The 19729-nt window shown below is 58.8% G+C and overlaps 1 protein-coding gene across 5 annotated transcripts in view; it reads left to right on the top strand.

Moving 5' to 3' along the window:
* The window catches only part of SLC45A4 (solute carrier family 45 member 4), a 73278-nt gene extending 53721 nt beyond the window's left edge, over positions 1–19557 (top strand). For 4 of the 5 annotated variants that reach the window (XM_057307925.1, XM_057307924.1, XM_057307923.1 and 1 more), the window contains 6 exons: positions 11259–11447; positions 13339–13518; positions 14070–15106; positions 15743–15842; positions 16916–17127; positions 19133–19557. In XM_057307925.1, coding sequence (XP_057163908.1) covers positions 11259–11447; positions 13339–13518; positions 14070–15106; positions 15743–15842; positions 16916–17127; positions 19133–19492 — 2078 coding nt within the window. In that variant the 3' untranslated portion in view covers positions 19493–19557. The other variant, XM_044380380.3, reaches the window with a different exon arrangement.
* The last annotated feature ends 172 nt before the right edge of the window (positions 19558–19729 follow it).

The raw sequence follows: 19729 nt of genomic DNA, 5'->3' as shown, positions 1-19729 counted from the left end.
GGCCCCGCCAGCGAGTGCCAGGCACCTGAGGTCTTTCCACGGGCCTTCCGGATGAAGGGCTGGGTGCTTGCTGGGGACCCATGTTCTCTTCGGGCACGTGTAGCTTATGGGATCTTTCTGGTCCAGAAATCGAGGGTTGTGCTTCCCACCTCCCAGGGAGGCTGACTTCAAGAAGTGGGCTATGACCTGCACTGTGTGGATGGCCAGTGAGCAGGCTTTCACATGCCGTTTCCTGAGAGCAAACGGACGCCCAGAGAACTTTCTTTTGATCATCTCATTGAGCTGTTGGGTTGTCCCCCCAATGCTTTAAACTCCCCACCTACCGAAAGCTTGACAGCGCTGCAGCCCCTGTGACGGAGGGAGGGAGGCTCGTGTGTGGAGCAGCCCACGTGCCAGGGGCTGAGCTGTGCGCGCATGTCTTCTTGTTGAATCTTTTCACCTCTGTCAGTGTGTCCACGTTACACGTGGGCCAGGGTGTTCAAGGCCAAGTGCTTCGCTGGCCTCAGGCTGCAGAGCCCACATGGCCCTCTGGTGCTCCGTGGGACCCCGCCCATCTCCTGGGCCTGGAGGCTGCTTGCACCCCTGTGTGCTGGAAAGACTGCTGCAGTCTGGGTCACGGGGCCACCATCTAGTGGGACGCGTGCTGCTCATTCCTCTCTCCCAGAGGTTTGTTGAGGGCTTTCTGTGGCAGGCAGTGGAAATGCTCTGCCGTCGAGAAGCTCACACTCCAGCAGACGGTAAAAACAACTGAGCAGGCCGTGTCGAGATGGTGATTGGTGCTGTGGTGGGAACATCTGAATGATGAAGGGAGCCGTCCCTGCAAAGATGGGGTGGGGGGCATCCATGCAGGGGCTAGGGCAGGGTCTCTAGCTAGACGTGAGCTTAGGAACAGAAGGTGGGGGGTGGGGTCGCTGGAGCCTGGGAAGGGGGGGCTGGTGTGGGGCCGGCCCTGCTGGTGGGTAGGGTAGGACCTCGTAGGCCAGGTGTTGGGAGCTGTGGGAGCTTGTAAGTCCAAGACATCCACGCATTTAGGGTCTTAGAAGCCTGCTGGCCGCGAACTGGCAGGTGGTGGGAAGACATGGGAAAGCGGGACAGTTGGGGAAGTCTGTTGTACTCAAACCCCTGCCTGTCAAAGTGCAGCTGTTCGAGGGCACAGAGGAGCTGGAGGCACTAGGAAAAAGGCGGGGGGGGGGTGGGTGGGTGAGTGGTTGGGGCAGGAGGCCCTGGGGGGGGGGGGTGCAGTGTGGGGGAAGGGCCCACAGTGCTGAACTCGGGTCCTTGGAGTGGGAGGTGACTTCTGGGCTTCCATCAGCGTGATTGGGTGGATGGTGGCCTTTTCTACAAGTTAGGGGACCCCCAAGCGGGTTTGGATTTGGAGCTGCAATCAGGATATAGGTTCTGCACATGTTGAATTTGAAGAATCTTTATCCTCCTCCAAGGCCTGGGTTCTCTTGGTGGGCAGCTGTTGGCTTCTGGAAGCCGCGTGGCTGTGAGAGGTGACTGCAACTTGCAGCCATCCTGACCCAGGAGCTTAGGCCTGGCCGCGGGATTAGCCATGCATTTTATGCGCTTGAGGAAGCTTCTGGAATGTTAGGACTAGCGCCTTGTGATGCCTTGTGCCGCTAAGGTGACATGGCGCTGGTGTCGCGAAGATGCTTGTCGCAGTGTGTATTTTCGAGCTGTAAGGTGGGTGGGTGGTGCTGGTGGTTGGGCTGAGAGCAGCTGGTGCTCCAGCTGGTTCCGGGAAGGAAGGAGCCCGCAGTAGCTGGCGCCAGGGCAGTGGGAGGTTTGCGCCCTGGCTTTCCAGAGGCTCAGTGACCCACCAAGTACATCCAGCCGGACTGCTGAGTCTCCTCCTCCTTTAGAATGGGACCTGCACCCCCAGCGGTGTGGGGCTGGTGGGGGCTGTGCATGTTGGTTCCCTGGAAACAGCCCAGCTTGCAGGCCAACACAGGGGCTGGGGAGTGCTTGTTTACCAGGAGAAAGACCATTCAGAAGCCACCAGAATTCAGTGCCCCTCGGTAAGTTTGAAGGACACCATTTCCAAACTGCCTCTGTCCAAAATAGCTCCTTCTGATGTGGCACAGTGAGCCCCAGAGAGCCACTTGGGCAAACTTGTTTATCTTTGACCCACAGGGAACATGAACCAACTGACCACTTGCTCCTCTGTCCCTGACCTCGAGGGCACCTGCCCCCCCCCCCCACGGCCCGCCCAGGTTGGGGGCTGCACCTTCTGGGTATCTGAGCCGCTCTTTAGCCCCAAGATGAAGGATAACACATGGGAGCACAGCCCGGGTGCTGGGGACGCCTCGGAGAGCAGCCCAGCTGGCAGTGGGCTTCTGGACCTCTGGGAAGGGCTTGTGTGCACCCACACGGGGCCTGTCCCTCCTCACCTGAAAATGCCAGATGCTGCTCCCTCTCTTCTTCATCCCACTCCCTACCTTCCTGTGGCTCTGGGGTTCTAGAACATTCCATGCAGATGAAGGAGTGCCCATCCCCCTCTGCCCAGTGTAGACCCTCCCTGTGTGTGGGGGTCCCTTTCCTCTCTGGGGCCATCGCTCTTAGCCGGTGGCTTCCTCCCAGTGCTGCAGGCCCAGTGGCTGTCTCTGGGGGTGTCCTTGGCCCTCGCCAGGGTTCCCCACAGGGCTCGTCGATGTACGTTCATCAGAGGTCACTCAAGGCTGGTGGGCATTTCTCACAGCTCGTTCTCATGAGTTAAGCGTTATCATGGAATTCTTGTCTCAGAATACAAACATATCTTGATGTGGAAGGCTTTGTCTATTGAAAGAAAGAATGTACGTTCCTATTCCTGGTTCAGATCTTTTGTTAAACATTTATAGGCCACTTTCCCGGTCCCCTGGCTCCCCTCCCCCCACAAATACCAGTTTATCAAAAAAGTCGTCGCATTGAATGGGAGCTGCCGCGCGTGACCAGCGTGGTGGCCGCTGCCTGTGACCTCACACGGCCCTCCGACGATGCTGACACACTGAGCATTTCCTGTGAACGGGGAGCCTTCCTGGTCCCACCATTGTTGTTCAGCGTCTGCCTGGGAGAAAACAGAAATTATTTACTACAGGCGGCGTGGTGTTTGTGGAGAGCCGTGCTGGGAAATGCGCTGGTGGAGGTGTCCCAGCGGCGGCCTCGCGGCGGTGGGGAGACTGGCTCGCTCGCGCCTGGGGCTGCCTGGGGGACGGGATGGGAAATGCTGATGCTTCTCGCCAATGGGCTGGCCCAGGAAAGCCGTTGCCCCTTGCCACTTCCTCCGTGCCCAGCTTGGGGTGGGGGGCGCCCCAGTCGTCCCCTTGCCAAGGCCACTTAGTGGGGGCGCACCAGGTTTCCTGCTGGGCCCCAAGTGCCGTGCAGCCAGGGGGTTCACTGGGGAGGACTGGGGGGAGCATCACTGAGCTGGCACCGCCGCGGGTCCTGTTGGCTTCTCCCACGCACTCCCGGCTGCCTTGGCTCTGTGGGCCCCTCTGTAGACACTTTTCTCAAGGGGTGGACACTTGCAGGGGCCCACTTGGAGCGGACAGATGGGAAAGGAAACCTGGGAGCTGCTGGGCCTGGTGAGTCTTCTCTGAGGATGTGCGACGGGGCAGGATCCAGCCCAGTCCTCCCACCCCAAGTGTTCAGATCGTGAAAAACTGGCAGAGGCTTGTGAGGATAGAGGGCTGCCACCCAGGCGTGTCTTGAGGAGCTCACCCTGGGTATTGATTGGACGGGGGGATGAGTTCATGGGGGTCGGAGAGAAGGTGGGAGGCCTGACGGGTTGGCAGCACAGGAAGGGGGGGCAGAGCTGTGCTGGGGGAGGTGGGGAGTCCAGGTGGACAGGGAGGCTGGGGGGTTCACGTGCAGAGCATGAGGCCACCCCATTGGGAAGAGAGCCCCGCTGGAGTGAGGCATGCCAGCCACGGCCAGGTGCGGGGGATACAGGGTGGGGCTCCTGGGACGGCTGCTCAACATCGCCTCCATCCGGCACATGGTTTGCGTGCCCGCTGTATGCCAGGCACGATGCCAGCACTCTGCCCTTATGGCGCTTGGGCTGAGTGGAACACACAAGGACCAGCTTTGTTGGCAAGTCGGTGATACTGGTGGCCCGCGAGAGGGCAGACCTGGGAGGGCTTTGGGGTAGGCCGGACCGCCAGGGGTGGAGGGTGAACGCAAGGTAGGGGCGGGGAGAAGCTTGTTTGGGGATTGGCGCCGTAGGGGGAGGATGACCTGCCACAGAGCGGTGCGTTTTATCTAGGCTGGGGCGAGAGGGCAGCCGGCACCGTGCAGGTCCCAGGTGCTCTGTAGGGCTGCTGGGTGGCTCACCCCCAGCCTGTTGTCTCTCAGGGAATAGAGCCTCCAGGGCATGTGCCATGCTCCGTGTCTTGACCTCCGCTTTGCCGAGGCCTCCGCTTTGCCGAGGCCAGCCGGCGCTCTGTGCGACTACCCAGGCTTGGGGTGAGTTGCTGACCCCTGTCCCTGTGGTTGGTTTCCTCATGTATTTCTAAGATCGGGGGTTTGAATCACATGACCGTTTGGTTTCGGTCATGTGCCTGTTCTTAGAAAGGAGTAGCACCTTCCCAGTGTTCTTCTCCCCTTGTAGTGGTGCTGCGGGCCAGAGTCCGTCTGGGCATCTACGGGACATGGCCCAAGCGGGGCTCCCACAAGCCCCCACATGTGTCCCGGTGCTCCTGCGTGGCAAGGCCGCCTTGAGCAAACCTAGGGCAGGAAGCAGCCGTTGGGGCGGGCCGGCGTGTGGTCTGTGCAGAGGCAGACGGATGAACTCGGCTGGCTCTGGGAGTCCACGCTGAGCGGGCCGGGCTCCTACTGTGCAGGGTCTCCTGCCCCCGGGCGCTGGAACGTGCTGGAAACACCATCAGCTCCTGTGCAGAGCACGGGGGCACCAGGAGCATGCACACCACTTCCCCAGCTCACCCACCGTCATCCTGTCCTGGACTGGAGCGGGAGCCGCAGCGTGAGCATGCCGTTGGGCTCAGTCGCTACCACCGCGCATTTTCTGGGCATCCGTTGGGCATGGGGAGCTGTCCGGGGCCGTGCTGGGCTTCTGCCCATGCTGCTGGCCCTTTCCTGGAGGGACAGGAAGCCCTGTTTTCCAGAGGGCCTTTGGTGGAGTGGCTCCCTTCCCTGTCCTCTTGACAGCCAGTTTCTCAAGCCACATCCATGTTGCAGTCTATGCTGGGAAAGAGTACAGGCTTTGTGTCAGCCAGACCCTGCTGTGTCTCATACTTGCTGGCCTCGAGGACTTCCTAGGGACACTGTCCTCGGCCCCCCATGAGCCAGGGGCCAGTGGGCCGTGGGTTAGCGGACAGTGGATGGTGGGTCACAGGGTCAGGGCTCGTCTCACACCAGGCATTGGCCGCACCCAGGTGCTGGTCTGCACGCACTCTGTCTTCAGGTGCTGCTGTCTGGCATGGAGCCTCGCACCCTGGAGAGGCTTACGGGGTTTGTTAAGGAGGGATTACGTGCACACAGTTCTCTAGTGACCAGCCCCATAGCCTCTCAGCGCTCGGTCACAGCTCTGGGAATGACCGAGCGTGGCCAGAAGGAAGTGCTGGGCCACTGCTTACGCCTCTCCAGCTGAGGCCACGTGTCTCAGGAGCGTTTTCCATGCAGTGTCCTCTCTGCCTGTTAGCGCCATGGGCCTGGGTACTGGAGTTGATGCCCGTGAGCATGTGCGCCCACCGTTCAGGACCCGCCAGTGGGGCGTGCACACCCATCTACAGTCGCTGGGTGGCTGCGTCGTGGTGCCCAGAGGGTGCTCCTTGTCACGCATGTGTGCTGGAGCTCTGCACCTGCCTCATTCTGCCCTCTGCATCCGAACCTGGCTTCCTGCCCCAAGGCCCCCACGCCCTGCAGGAGCAGCTGGTTGCGGAGCTGGTCGCCGAGGCCTCGGGGTGTTGAGAGACTCCAGTGTGGGGCAGCTGCTGGCCCTCTGGTTGGCCGTGGAGCCCGTGGCACACAGGAGACCTGAGCACTGGATGTGCCCAGCAGGGTCCTCAGTGGGGCCCAGCAGCAGGAGGATGTGGGCTCTGGTGACAGAGTGCCGGGTTCAAGCGTCGGAGCGTCCCTCACCATCTGTACAGGCAAGTCTCCTCTCTGCGCGTTCGGTCCCTCGCCAGTAGGACGGGTACAGTGGTGCCCAGCTCTCTGGCTGCCTGTGAGGATCAGTGACTGTGCTCTGGAAATTATCTCGCGAGGTTTTCCTCGTCGGGGACATCGAGAGAAGCTGGAAGATGGGGTGGCCTGGTGACCGCAGGGCATTGGGAGCTGTCCCCTCGGCCGGTAGTTCCTGAGCACCTGCTGGAGATACGGGAGGGCACAGAGCACGCCTCGTCCCTTTCTTCACAGAGCTTCCCATGTGGTAAAGCAGGCCAGGAGAGGTGGTGGGAGTATGGGGTGCGGTAAAGGCCTTACTCTGGGCCTCACGGAGGTGAGCAAGGATCGAGTGAAATGATCGTCGGCATTATTCATTTTGAAAACCAAGCAGAAGCTAGGGCACAGTAGCTCCCACCGGAACAGCTTCCTGCCGTTACCAGAAATTGTGGGCCGAATATAAAAGCAGCTCCTTGAAGCCCGTGGAGAACAATAGAAACCAGAAGAGGGGAGTGGTGCTGGGCAAGTTTGCATCATTTTATCACCTTTAGCCTGAACGTGGGCAGCTACGATGGCTGGATACGTGCTCTGTTACTGGAAGGACCCAAGGACAAAGTTTGGGGCAGAGTTTGAGTCAGGGGAACCCCATATCCTGGGACATCTCTGCTCCGATCTCTGGCTTTTTTTTTTTTTTTAATTTCATTTTTCCATTTTTTAAAAAATTTTTAAAAAGATTTTATTTATTTGAGATAGGGAGAGTCGAGTGAGAGCACAAGCAGGGGGAGTGACAGGCAGAGGGAGAAGCAGGCTCCTCACTGAGCAGGGACCACGATGTGGGGCTCAGTCTCAGGACCTTGAGGTCATGACCTGAGCTGAAGGGAGACACCCAACCGACTGAGCCACCCAGGCACCTTATTTATCCATTTTAGAGAGAGAGCGCAAGCTAAGGCAGGGGGAGGAGCAGAGGGGGAAGGAATCTTAGGCAGACTCAGCAATGAGCATGGAGCCTGCCGCAGGGCTCCATCCCACGACCCTGAGATCATGACCTGAGCCGAAGCCAAGAGTCGGATGCTCAACCGACTGAGCCACCCAGGCGCCCCTCTGGCTGCTTTTGAAATGTCGATTTATGGGCCAGATTTTAAGCAGCTGAGCTAAAAGCTAAAAGAATGGAACAGATTTCTGCGGGCTCCTGTTGCAGGGGAGAGTTTTGTGTTTGAGTCTAGCCAAGTTACTTGTTAAAATGAGAATATCAACACTCTTCAAAGGAATATAGCAGAATGTAGTCTTTACAACATATCATTTATAATGTGTAGGGTACAGCTTAGTATTATTCGAGATAAAAAACAGGGAAGATGAAAATGTGACCCTTAGTCCAGAGAAGGGGCAGCAGTGGTGACTCACCCCAGGGTGGTGGTAACTGGTAGGAATCGTCAGGTGTGTGTAAGTATGCTCATGACGTAAAGGAAAACATGCTCATATTGGGAGGTAGGAGGTCTCAACAGACAGAAACAACTGAAGAAGAAGTACCAAATGGAAATTCTAGAACTGAGAAATGTAATGTCTGAGAAGATTAGAGGAGATGGGGGATGACAGAAGAAAGACGCAGCTCACTGAAGGCTTGGTTGGCAGAAAGATGGAAGATCAGAGGACAAAGATGGAGACCAGAAAGGGACGGGGCCTCGGGACGCCGTCGCCCGTGTCAGTGGGTCTGACGCACCTGTGATTGGGGTCCCGGAGGAGAGGAGCTAGAGGAGGGGGTGTGAACAATTTGGAGTACTACCTGAAAATCTCCCTCGTGTGCCAAAAGACGTGTGTGTATGGCTTCATGGAGCTCAGTGGAGTCCAAGCAGGAGAAAGAAAAAGAAAACTTCGCTGAGGTTCATCATAGTCAAACTGCTAAAAACCAACAAGAAAGAGAAAATCTTGAAAGCACCCGGAGGAAAGGAAGACATTTCACATCTCCAGTCACATGAAATGTCACCGCCTTCTCTGCAGAAACAGGAATACAGCCTCACAGCTCCAGAGGGCGGTGAGGGAGGAGTTAACCCAGAGTTCTTTATCCAGCAAACATATCCTTAGAATAAAAGTGAAAGAGATTTTAGTTAAAATCAAGAGCATTTGCCATCAGCAGATTGCTGTAAGAAATGCTGAAGAAACTAAAGATGGTTCTTCGGGCAGAGGACGTGATACCATGTGAACACTCGGGTCTTCGGGAAGGAAGGAAGAAATGATTAAATGGGAGGTAAAAATAAAAGGAGTTTTCCTTTTAAGTCCCTTAAACGTATGACTGTTTAAAGCAAAGACCGGAGCCCAGAACGGGGTTCATGCTGTCTGTAAATGTGATGCGTGTCCCACATGTGGCGTGAGGAGGCTCGTGGGCAAAGACACAGACACTGGCAGGGTTCTTAGTTGCTGGGCTTCTCATCCACTAGACTGAAAAGTTGGTGTGTAATGAAATCTCTTCAGCAGCCACTTACAAAATAATAGTAAAAAGCCAATATATAAATTGAAAGGAATGCAAGACAGTGTTGCGTTAACTTGGCCAAAAGCAGCAGGAACAAGAGGTGCGGAGAAACTGGGAGGGACAGGGAAAGCGGACAGGAGCGTGGCATGGAAGGAGTCCCGCTCCGCAGAAGCGGACACGGTGCCGGGGAGCAGGGTCAGCAGCAGGGGTGAAGGAGAGCCGCTGATGTGCTGAGAGCGACACTCTTAGAATGTGACGCAGTGGCCTGGAAACGGATGGCTCAAGATGGGTCGTGCGAGGAGGAGGTCCGCGTGTGGGGCGCTGAGCATATCTGCCTCAGACACCGCGGACCTCAGGTGGAGACGGGCACTGCCGGCCAGAAAGGGAGCAGCTCACAGGGTGAAAGGTCAGTGGCGAGGCGCAAGCACGGGGATGTGTGCTCCTGACAAACAGGGCTCAAAGACGAGGACGAGCAGAATTCAGGGTTTCGCTGCCACACCCCCACGGCAGGCCCCACAGGTCCCGGGCGGTCATGTGTGCTGATCCCCCGGCACCTGGACCAACTGTGTGGGCATGGCCTGAGCCCTGAGCCACGGTGAGGTCAAGCCGGGAGGCGTGCTTGTGGCTGGGAGGGTGCAGGGGGCATGCGGCGCTGGGATGAGTCAGTTCATCTCACTGGAGAGTGGGGGCTTGTCGGGAACCCGGCGCAGCCCAGGGCTGGACCAGAGGGGGTTCACGGGCTGGCCTCTGCAGCCCAAGGACGGGTTCACAGAGGGTTGGCGGGGGGGTCTTCTCGCTGGCCCCGTAGGTGCGTCTCAGGATTTGGTGTTGTTGAACAAACGTGAGCCCCTCCGTGGGTCCCACACCACGCAGGGACAAACCAACCAGTGACCACCGTCGGGAATGTACAGTCTTGAGGGAGCCCGTACAGGTGGTTCAGGAGGTGTGGAAACAGAGCAGCAGTGGTGCCTGGGTGATTGGGGAGGCCTCCCCGGGGAGGGGTGCCCCCCCCGGGAGCTGCAGCAGGAGACCGGCAGCAAGGCCAGGCCCTGAGAGAGGGCAGGCGTGTGTGAGCTCTGCAGGGAGCCACCTGCCTCCAGGTCAGTGTTTCTTCGTGAAGTTGTGCCATGTTAACCACCCCAGCAAAAGTAAGAGTCCGTGTCCCCGGGGGAGTAAGAACGCTTTCTGTTCTTTCGGGGATGGTGACCATGCTGCACGTGTGGCATAGTTTTGCTGGCGGACCTTTCTGAGGCCCACGGAGCCGGGCATGGGCTCCTGCACCAGGGCACCACGGGCCTGGCCTGGGCGGCTGATGCTCGCCCCTCTCCCTGCCTTTGATGAGGAAAGGCGAGGCCCCAGGCCTGCCGGAGAAGCCGTAGCACATCACAGGAACATACGCAGCAAACCGCTCATGTCCCGAGTCTGCTGACTACAGCAGGAGCACGGTTCATCCTTCCGAAGGTTCTGTGTGGTGTAGAGGCCGCGTGTGGGAGGGTTTTCGTGGGCACATCTGCGATGATGCCGCAGGGTGCTTTCCTCTGCCAGACAAGTGTGGCTCCAGTGGCGCACCCCAGCACCCCATTTCCCAGTGCCCGTGGCGGTGCAGAGCGGTAGCTGGGGGATCGCGGCGTGCCGGGGGATCGCTGGCGTGCCGGGGCACTGTCATTGTCTGAGTAAACTTTTCACGGAGGTAGGACACAGAGAGGTGCACAACGGCAGCCTGCAGCAGGGTGACTGGTCACCAGGGATCCCAGTCCAGATCAAGAAGAGAACACACCAGCCCCGAAACCCCCTTCCCCCCCCCCCCGCAAGGGCCACGGCCACCGTGGCTTCTGCCGGCAGAGACTCCGTTAGCCACTTGGACTTCATGTAAGCGGAAGCCACAGTGTGTGCTCTTCCATGGCCGGCACGGGTGGGGTCTGGCCGGTCACGCGCAGAGCTGCTGTGTAGCGCTCTGGTGTAAGAGTGCACCGTTCCCCTGGCGACAGGCACGGGGTTTGTGCGATAGAGTGGCAGCGTGTAGCGCGAGGGGGGTCTTCCTGCCTTCTCACTGTGCGACCCAGCACAGGTTGCCTAACCTCTCTGAGCTGGAGATTCCCCATCTGGACGGTGGGCGCAGCGAGGGGGGTTAGAGCAGAGTGGGCCTCCAGTGCCGGCTGGAACACCTGCCTATGCCTCCCCTCTCATTGGCCCCTTAGTGGCCTCTCAGAAGCCCACTGTGGGAGTCGTTGAGCACATCAGTGGCTGTGCGGCCCCTCAGAGGGACTCTTGGGGTAGGTTTCAGCCAGTGAGGCCCAGAATGGCCCAGAATGGCGGCAGGGTGGGTCCTCACTCCTACCCCAGTTCTGGGCTGATGGGGGCGCGGTGCCTGGTGCCTGTGAGGGGGCGTGGAACAGCCGGAGATGTGGGGCTCTGGTCAGCGCTAGGGCCCCATGGGTGCTGCTTGTCACACTTGGCGCCTGGTTGTCGGGGGCGCCCTCTCCAAGGCCCATGTGCTGGCCTCCGGCCATCTGATGCTTCCCAGTCGGCCTTTGGTGGGTTTCAAATCTCCCAGCTTCGGAGGTAGGCTCTTGGACCCTGAGCTGTCTCTGCCGGCCCGGGTGTACCTGTGGCCCGTGTGCGTGCCCGGCGGCGCCCCGGCCCCGGGGTGGTGTGTCTGCGTGCTCGCCCGTGACAGCCGCCGTGTCTGCCGCAGGCCTTCCGGAGCAGTACTACAGCCTCACCTGGTTCCTGAGCCCCATCCTCGGCCTCATCTTCACGCCCATCATCGGCTCCGCCAGCGACCGCTGCACCCTGAGCTGGGGCCGCCGGCGGCCCTTCATCCTCGCACTGTGCGTCGGCGTGCTCTTCGGCGTGGCTCTCTTCCTCAACGGCTCTGCCATCGGTAAGTGTCCCTCCGCCCCGCCGCGTCCTGGCAGGAGCTTTGCTCCCAGCGCGCGTGTGGCGCCACGGAGGTCAGCCTGGCCGGCCGTGGGCTGGCGCGGGGCTTCCGGGCGCTCCTGGCAGGGCTGGGGCCGGGCCCCACGTGGGAACGCCGTGGGAACCTGTTCACAGGGAAGCACTTCCTGTTGTGACCCGCTTGTTTTCCATGCGTATCTGACAGCACGTCCTGTTTCCAGCGTTGTTTCAGAAATCCCCCCTTCTTTTTTCTCCTTTTCTCAGACTTGGTATTGAAAACATCCAGACCCAGTTCCATACTTGTTGTTTTGTTTCGTGTACTCACGGTTTGTTCTGCCTTTGTTGTTGTTGTTTTGTTTTGTCTTTAAAGCAACTCTATGTGGGAAAATAGTTTTTGCCCTGAGGGAGCCTATCAAAATTATTGAAAACAAGACCCTGTTTTCTGGAAATGACTTTCTAAGACCGAGGCTTCGTCTGTGTGCTGACCTACGCCAGCGTGCCCCGAGTCTGCATCAAGCACGGTGGAAAGCAGTGACGTTGCCACACTCACGAAGAGGCCCCAGACACCCTCAGTGTCTCAGAGGCCTGTGTGGGGACGGGCTGGGGCCCAGGAAGGCCACTGCACCCTGCTGGCCAAAAGTCCGGGGGGGGGGCACTTTCTGGGAACCTGTGGGCACGGGGCTGCTGGCGCTCTCAGCTTGTCCCCTTTAACCTCCAGAGCAGGTGTCCCTTCCCAGTGGTTGGACCCAGAGAGAAAGCCGGGGCGTTCTCCTAGGCTGTCTGGGGGGGTGGGCCCCTGCTTGGCACCCTGTATCTCGCTGTGCTCACGCTTCTTCTGGGCGCCTCCCCTGCACCTGTGCTGCAGCTGACCCACCCCAGAGCCCTGGGTCTTGTGCCCACGGCCCCTCCGCATCCGCGGGTACAGGATGCCAGCCAGTGTCGTGGACCCAGCTGTAGCTCAGCCATCGGGGGACCAGTTTGGTCTCTGGGTTCAAGGCAGGTGAGATGTGGCGTGTGATTGTCGCTTCCTTCGGGTGCTCACAACCTGCTGAGGGACGAATTTTGCTGGACGTGGGGCCATTCCCATCACTCCTGAGCCACACCGTTCTGGAACTCCGGGCCGCTCCGAGAATGCGCTTGACCCCGGGGGAGGTCATGAGTATTTCCTGTGGTCTGTCACCTGAGGTCTGCCGTGGTCCTCCACACAGGAGGCCCGTGTTCTTGGTGGGGTGCCTCGGGTGTGGTCTGACACACGAAACGTGATCAGCGTTGGCCTTGAAAGCTTCGTTCTTCGTGAAGCGAGTTGGAAAACAAACACACGCTTACTGTGTAGCGTCGGTAGGACAGATTCAGTCTTCCCTTGGAAGGTGTGAAACCGCAGTGGATGACCAGCGAGACCCATCACGTGTTCAGTAAGCGCCGAGGCGGCGCCCCCGCAGGCCCTGGGCCAGGTGGACGCGCACGCTCCGCAGCAGGCCCTGGCCCGGGAGCTGACCTTGAACCCCAGTGCGGCGCGTGCACCTGGGTGTGCGCGACCGGGGCTCACGTCCCCTTTTCTCACTGGTGCTCACTTAGTGCTCGCAGCACGGCCCTCCTTCCCCGGTGAAGGTTGGGGAGGAAGGACCGTTTTCCTTTCTCAGTGACAAAATGTGAAGGTAAGTAAGCTTTGAGGTTCACCTAACAGCTGACGCGATTGCGGAGAAAAAATAACCCTGCAAATAACAGAAATGGAAAAACAAGGCCTGTCGTCTATACTGAAAGTCTGTGCCAGGGAACACACCCCTTTCTGGCGTTGGCAAGAGTGTCGCCATCTCCCCTTGCAGGAGGCGGTCTACTCTCAGGAACTGAGATCCGACTGCCCCTGTGTGTTCGGTCAGGTCTGTCCCTTGGCGATGTCCCCAACCGGCAGCCCATTGGCATCGTCCTCACAGTGCTGGGGGTGGTCGTCCTGGATTTCAGTGCCGATGCGACCGAGGGCCCCATCCGGGCCTACCTGCTGGATGTGGTGGACAGCGAGGAGCAGGACATGGCCCTTAACATCCATGCCTTCTCTGCAGGTGAGAGTACGCCCTCCCCCTGCCCTTCCCTGGCTTGTCCCGGGACGACCAGCGTGGGGCAGGCTGTTCCCAAGGCCCTCCCTCCCCACATCAGGCGGGGCGGGCGTGCTGGATGGTGCTGGTCGGCGAGGCGGTGGGCAGGCCGTTGCTGACCTCTCCCTGTACTCGGGCACTGTTCACATCCGTTGGGAACAGCAGCTTCCTGAGCTTAAAGGATGGCGGTCAGCGCTGCCCAGAGTCATGGGCAACCATCTGTTTCCTATCCTGACAGATAGCTACTCCTGATTCCTTAGGCAGGAGTCTGTTAAGTGAGAACTCCAAACCCAGGGTCAGCTGTAGTTTCTCATCTTGTTTTCCTACCGTTTTCTCATTTTCCATCCCCAAAACTTGTCCTGACTCAGGACATAGCTATGAAGGCTGGCCCTGGTCCACGATTAAGGGTAAAGGCCCTTCGAGATCTCTCCTAGTTCCTAGCTTCTCCCCCTCTGGGAGGGAGTGTCGAGGTGCCCAGCACCGCTCACAGGCTCCGTCTGTCTCTCCCACCTGCTCAGGCCTCGGCGGGGCCATCGGCTACGTGCTGGGGGGGCTGGACTGGACCCAGACCTTCTTGGGTGCCTGGTTCCGGACACAGAACCAGGTGCTCTTCTTCTTTGCGGCCATCATCTTCGTGGTGTCGGTGGCCCTGCACCTGTTCAGCATCGAGGAGGAGCAGTACAGCCCCCAGCAGGAGCGGGCCGGGGAGGCGGCCGACGCCCTGCCCCCCACCGCCCGCGGGAACGTCCTGGATGGTGGCGTCACCTTGTTCCCAGAGGAGGTGCAGTCGGAGCACGAGCTCACGCTGGACTGCCTGAGCGTGGACATGGTGCGCAGCAAGAGCGACTCCGTGCTGCATGTGCCCGACGCCGCCCTGGACCTGGAGCCCGAGCTGCCCTTCCTGCCCGACATCGAGCCCTCCATCTTCCACGACGGCTCGTACCCCGGCACCCCACGCAGTACCAGCCAGGAGCTCACCAGAGCCAGGCCGCCCCGCCTGGCCTCACTGCTCAGGGAAACCACGAAAGAGGACGAGACGCTGCTCGATAATCACTTGAACGAAGCCAAAGTCCCCAACGGAAGCGGCTCTCCCCCGAAAGACGGCCCCGTCGGCTACACCAGGGTAGACGTGAAGCCCTCCGCCGCGTCTGGCTCCATGAGGCGGCGAAGGCACATGTTCCGCCGGCAGGCCTCCAGCACCTTCTCCTACTACGGCAAGATCGGGTCCCACCGCTACCGCTACCGGCGGGCCAATGCCGTGGTCCTCATCAAGCCCTCACGCAGCATGAGCGACCTGTACGAGCTGCAGAAGCGGCAGCGGCAGCGCTGTCGGCATCGCAACCAGAGCGGGGCCACCACCTCGAGCGGGGACACAGAGAGCGAGGAGGGCGAGGGCGAGACCAGCGTGCGGCTGCTCTGGCTGTCCATGCTAAAGATGCCCAAGGAGCTGACGCGGCTCTGCCTCTGCCACCTGCTCACCTGGTTCTCCGTCATCGCCGAGGCCGTCTTCTACACCGACTTCATGGGCCAGGTCATCTTTGAAGGGGACCCCAAGGTGAGAGCCCGGGGGCGCGTGGCCGCGGCGACAGCCTGGCGTGCTGCATCAGAGGCGCTGCTCCTGAGGCCGCGTCCGGGGCCCGGGGGCTGCAGGGGGCGGGCACACAGCGGGCAGGTGGCCGGCGTGTGCCCCTGTTGCTATGGTTGGAGGGCCACAGAGAGTAGCTGGGAACGCCAGGAGCTCCACGAGGCGGGAGCAGAGCCTGGGGGGGGTGGTGTCATTGCTTCAGCGCCCCACCGCTGTGCACCAGCCTGCCCCAGAGCTCAGCGGCTCGAGGATGGACCTGCTCTGCCCCGTGGCCCAGCTCGGCTGGGATCTGCTTCTCCCCGTGCCGTCAGCTGGCTTACACCTGTGGCTGCATTGCACGACACCAGGCCACGTGGCCTCAGCACAGGCTCTGGCCTCCCTCCCCTCCAGCTCCGGTGCAGGGCAGGGGCGAGGCTGGGAGGGGTTAAAACCACTTGCTCCGAGATCAGGCCATACTGTGGCCGAGTCTCCTGTTAGTGTAGCGTTCCTCACTGTTTATAAAATAAACAGCCTGCCCGCAGGTGAGATGTAAAGTCACTTCCTTTGCCCAAAGGGTGGGGCACGTGATCCCTGCCCCCCTGAACCCCAGTCTCATTTCTGGAACAGGCCCCCTCCAACTCGACTGCCTGGCAGGCCTACAACGCTGGCGTGAAGATGGGCTGCTGGGGCCTGGTTATTTACGCGGCCACCGGTGCCATTTGCTCAGGTAAGCGATTCTCGTGGTGGAGAAGCAGCGCTCCCTGGGAGCTGCGCAGTGACGGGAAATAGGGCCAAGGTCATCTTGCTCTGAAGGTGGGCCTGACTTGGAACAGGGCTGTAGCTCTGGGGCAGAAGCATGGAGACTTGCGTGTCCGGAATGGGACACCCTGAGACCCCATGCAGGCTGTCCTCTGTATGCTGGTTCCTGCCCGGGGGCTCCTCACAGAGGGGCTCTGGCCAGGGACGGGGTCAGGGGAACGGTGGGACTGCAGGAACCATGCCCGTGAGCCTGGGAGAGGGGTCTTGTGCATCTTAGCCAGAAGGACAGGAGGGACAGGTGGTGCCGGCATCCCAAGGCCAGCGTGAGGGCATGAGGTGTGTTCGGGGCCCGCACCCATCAGGCTGGCTGTGGGAGCAGTGTGCCACGGAGGAGAGGCTTTCCCTGGAGGTGCAGTTTCTCCCTTGAGGACGGGGGTCGGGGTGACAGGCTTCAGCCTTGGGGGCAGCATGCTGTGGCACCTTCTGGGAATGGGGCACAGTCAGGGTCCCGGGTCTCCTAAGCAAGTCTGGCCTTGGTCTTACCCATTCTGTACGTGAACCGTGGAGGGGAAGGTCAGCTTTTTTGCAGCCTGGCTTGGACTTGAGGCTGGCCAAGGCCAAGGCCATGAAGCAGCTTTTAGCCAGCATCCTCTGTGTTTGACAGAGGAGTTCTCAGGAAAGCCTCAGAGATGGTTCCTGGGGGAGGTAACATAAGCTGCAGGGTCAGGAAGGGTGAGCAGTTTATCTCTGTAGATGGAGGGGTTTACCCATGAGGAAACCAGCCACAACTCGAGATCAAGACTGGGTGTGGGACTGGACTAGTGGGAAGGGTCTGGGCCAGGGAGGCCCCAGGGAGCTGCAAGATGGGACCAGGCTCGGGCCTCTGGGACCCAGGAGGGCTGACATCTGAGGTGCTGGAGCCCCGGGGAGTTGCGCAAGGCACAGGTGGGGCTCCGCGTAGCGGAGGCGGTGGCGGGCGGTAAGCGAGGTGAGCGCGCAGCACAGGGCCTGTGGGTCACTGTGGCCGCGTTCTCTCTGCAGCCCTGTTACAGAAGTACTTGGACAACTACGATCTGAGCATCAGGGTCATCTACGTGCTGGGGACGCTGGGCTTCTCCATCGGCACGGCCGTCATGGCCATGTTCGCCAACGTCTATGTCGCCATGGTCATGATCAGCACCATGGGCGTAGTCTCCATGAGCATCTCCTACTGCCCCTACGCCCTGCTCGGGCAGTACCATGACATCAAGGAGGTGCGTCCGTGGCGGGGGGAGGCGCGGGAGGACACGGGGGGCAGTGGATGAAGTGCTGCGTCACCAGCCCAAAATGCACATCAGGTCAGATCATCAGAGCCATCTGGCTCCAAAGCCCATGCTCGTTCTCCACTCCTCTCTAGGCAGAGCTCTGTACCTTCCACTTGGGGGACATTTGGGTGCAAATGATCCCCCTAGGTCTTTGGTTCTGAAGGGACCGGCAGAGCTGCCACCTGTCCGGGTCAGTCTGAGGCACAGGCTGCAAGGCTGCAAAGGCTCTGCCCCTTCAGTGGCCTGGCCGCCACCACCCCTGGCCACTGGCACCTGCCCGGAGGCTTCGGGTGCATCTTGGGCTCTTTGGTGGAGCACGTGGGAGACCACCTGCCCCCTGTTGTCCCCTCATAGACCCCTGAGGAGGGGCGCTCGGCCAGCACTGTCCTATGACTGACCAGGGTCAGTCTATGCTCTGAGTAGCTAGATCTAAAGAGGGAGGGGACAGGTGAGAGCAGTTCGATGGCATATTCTGTTTATTGCAATCCAAAACACCATTATTTCAACACACTCAATATAAAATATTGATGATTCTCCCCAAGCCTTGAAATGAGTGTGTATCTTACGCCTGCAGTACCTCCCGACTCAGACCAGCCACCTTCCAAAGTGTTCCGTAGCCACAGTGCAGGTGTAGACCATGGTTCTCAAACTTCAAACACAGACCCTAAAAGGAAAGGAAGAAACACAAAACTCAGATTTCTTTCTTCCTAAACCTAAACTATGTTTAATCTTCTCTTGCACAATTACAGAAGCAAAATAAATCCACTGTGATTAGGTGCCGACCAGATCCCAAACTAAGGAAAATCCTAGTAATAGCATTTTTTAAATAAGTTTTTTAGTTGGAGTATAACATGGTTACAGAAAAGTACACAAACTGTAAATGAACAGCTTAGTGGATTTTTGGAAAACAAACTGGAAAAACTAATGCTGACCCAGAAACAGCAGAAAGCTGGTCCTCGTACTAACCTCTGACCCCGTGTAGGCATCTTGCCTGTGTTTGAACCTTATGTGACTGGAATGTCTGCTTTGACTTCACACCTGTGCTTCCCTCCTGTGCTTGCAGAGGGCGGCTCTTCCCTCCCTTTCGTACCTCACCGTCTGGCCACAGCTTATGCTCCGTTCTGCCGATGGTGGCATTGGGTTCCCCCTTGTCCTGTGTGCGCTTGCAGTCCACCTGGGATATGTTGTGCGTGTGTGTGGTTTGAGGTAGAAGAGCGTGACTTCATTGTTTTCCCACGTCCGGGTAGCTGCGTGACCCAGTGCCGCTCATTGTTAGGGCCACATGGCCCCCACCCGCACTGCTGTGCCGTCCTTGTCCGAGTTGGGTGCCTGTCTGTGGGGGTGGCATTTCTGGTCCCTCTGTCTTCTTCCACTGGCCGATGTGTCCTCAGACAAGTGTTCTTTTCTAAGTAGCTTCATAATAAGACCGAAACCTGGTGCTGTATGTCCTTCAACCTTGTTCCTCTTTAAGATTGTCTTGGGTATTCTTGACCGTTTACTTTCCATCTAAATGTTAGATCAGTTTCTGGGCTTTTGCGTTGGAAACACATCGATTATATAGATCAGTTTGGGGAGAGTTATCAACTTCATAGTACTGTATAGTATAGTACTTTATAGTATAGCATTCTTCTAATTCTTAGAGCATATCTGTAGAATCTTTCGGACATCATACACAATCCCATCATCCGTGTATAATGAGATTTATTTTTTCTTTTCCAATCCTTAATACATTTTATTTATTTTCCTTGCCTTATTGCAATGGCCAGAATCTCCAATACAATGTTGAATAGAAGTGGGACGGGGTCGGGGAGACAGGCTGAGTGGTCGCCAAGCAGCTGAGTGGAAGGCAAGTTTTGTTTCCAGACTTCTGAGCTAATATTCAAACCACGGGAATGTTGACTGATGGTTCAGCCCGCACCCACGGCGCTCACTCTTGTGCTCTCTTCTCTTGCAGTATGTCCACCACAGCCCTGGGAACTCCAAGCGTGGCTTTGGCATAGACTGCGCCATCCTGTCCTGCCAGGTGTACATCTCCCAGATCCTGGTAGCGTCTGCCCTCGGGGGCGTGGTTGATGCTGTTGGGACCGTGCGCGTCATCCCCATGGTGGCCTCCGTGGGCTCTTTCTTGGGCTTCCTGACAGCCACATTCCTGGTAATCTACCCAGAGGTGTCGGAAGAGGCCAAGGAGGAGCAGAAAGGCCTGTCTTCCCAGCCGTCAGGTGACGGTGGGGACAGCAGCCAGAAGCCCACCGTCCTGACGCTGTCCCGGAAGGAGGGCCTGCAGGGGCTGGTGGAGACGGAGTCCATGGTCTGAGCCTCGCCCCTGTGCACACACATTCCGGGGGGCGGGGGGGCGGGTTGGTCACTGTTGCTTTGGTGGCAGCACAAACCAGAGTTCCTCCACAACACGGGGCGGGCGGGGGGGGGGGGGCGTGGTAGCTGTAGGGTGGGGCTGAGCCACTAGGCAAAAACACCACACTAATTACTTTTTCCACAATTAAAAAAATCATTTGAAATATTTTTTTTTAATTGAAAAAGATCTTCTAATTTC

The sequence above is a fragment of the Ursus arctos genome, unplaced genomic scaffold (assembly GCF_023065955.2).
Source record: "Ursus arctos isolate Adak ecotype North America unplaced genomic scaffold, UrsArc2.0 scaffold_6, whole genome shotgun sequence".
NCBI lineage: Eukaryota > Metazoa > Chordata > Mammalia > Carnivora > Ursidae > Ursus > Ursus arctos.
The sequence above is the reverse complement of the archived record's forward strand: the minus strand, read 5'-3'. Positions and strand labels throughout refer to the sequence as shown.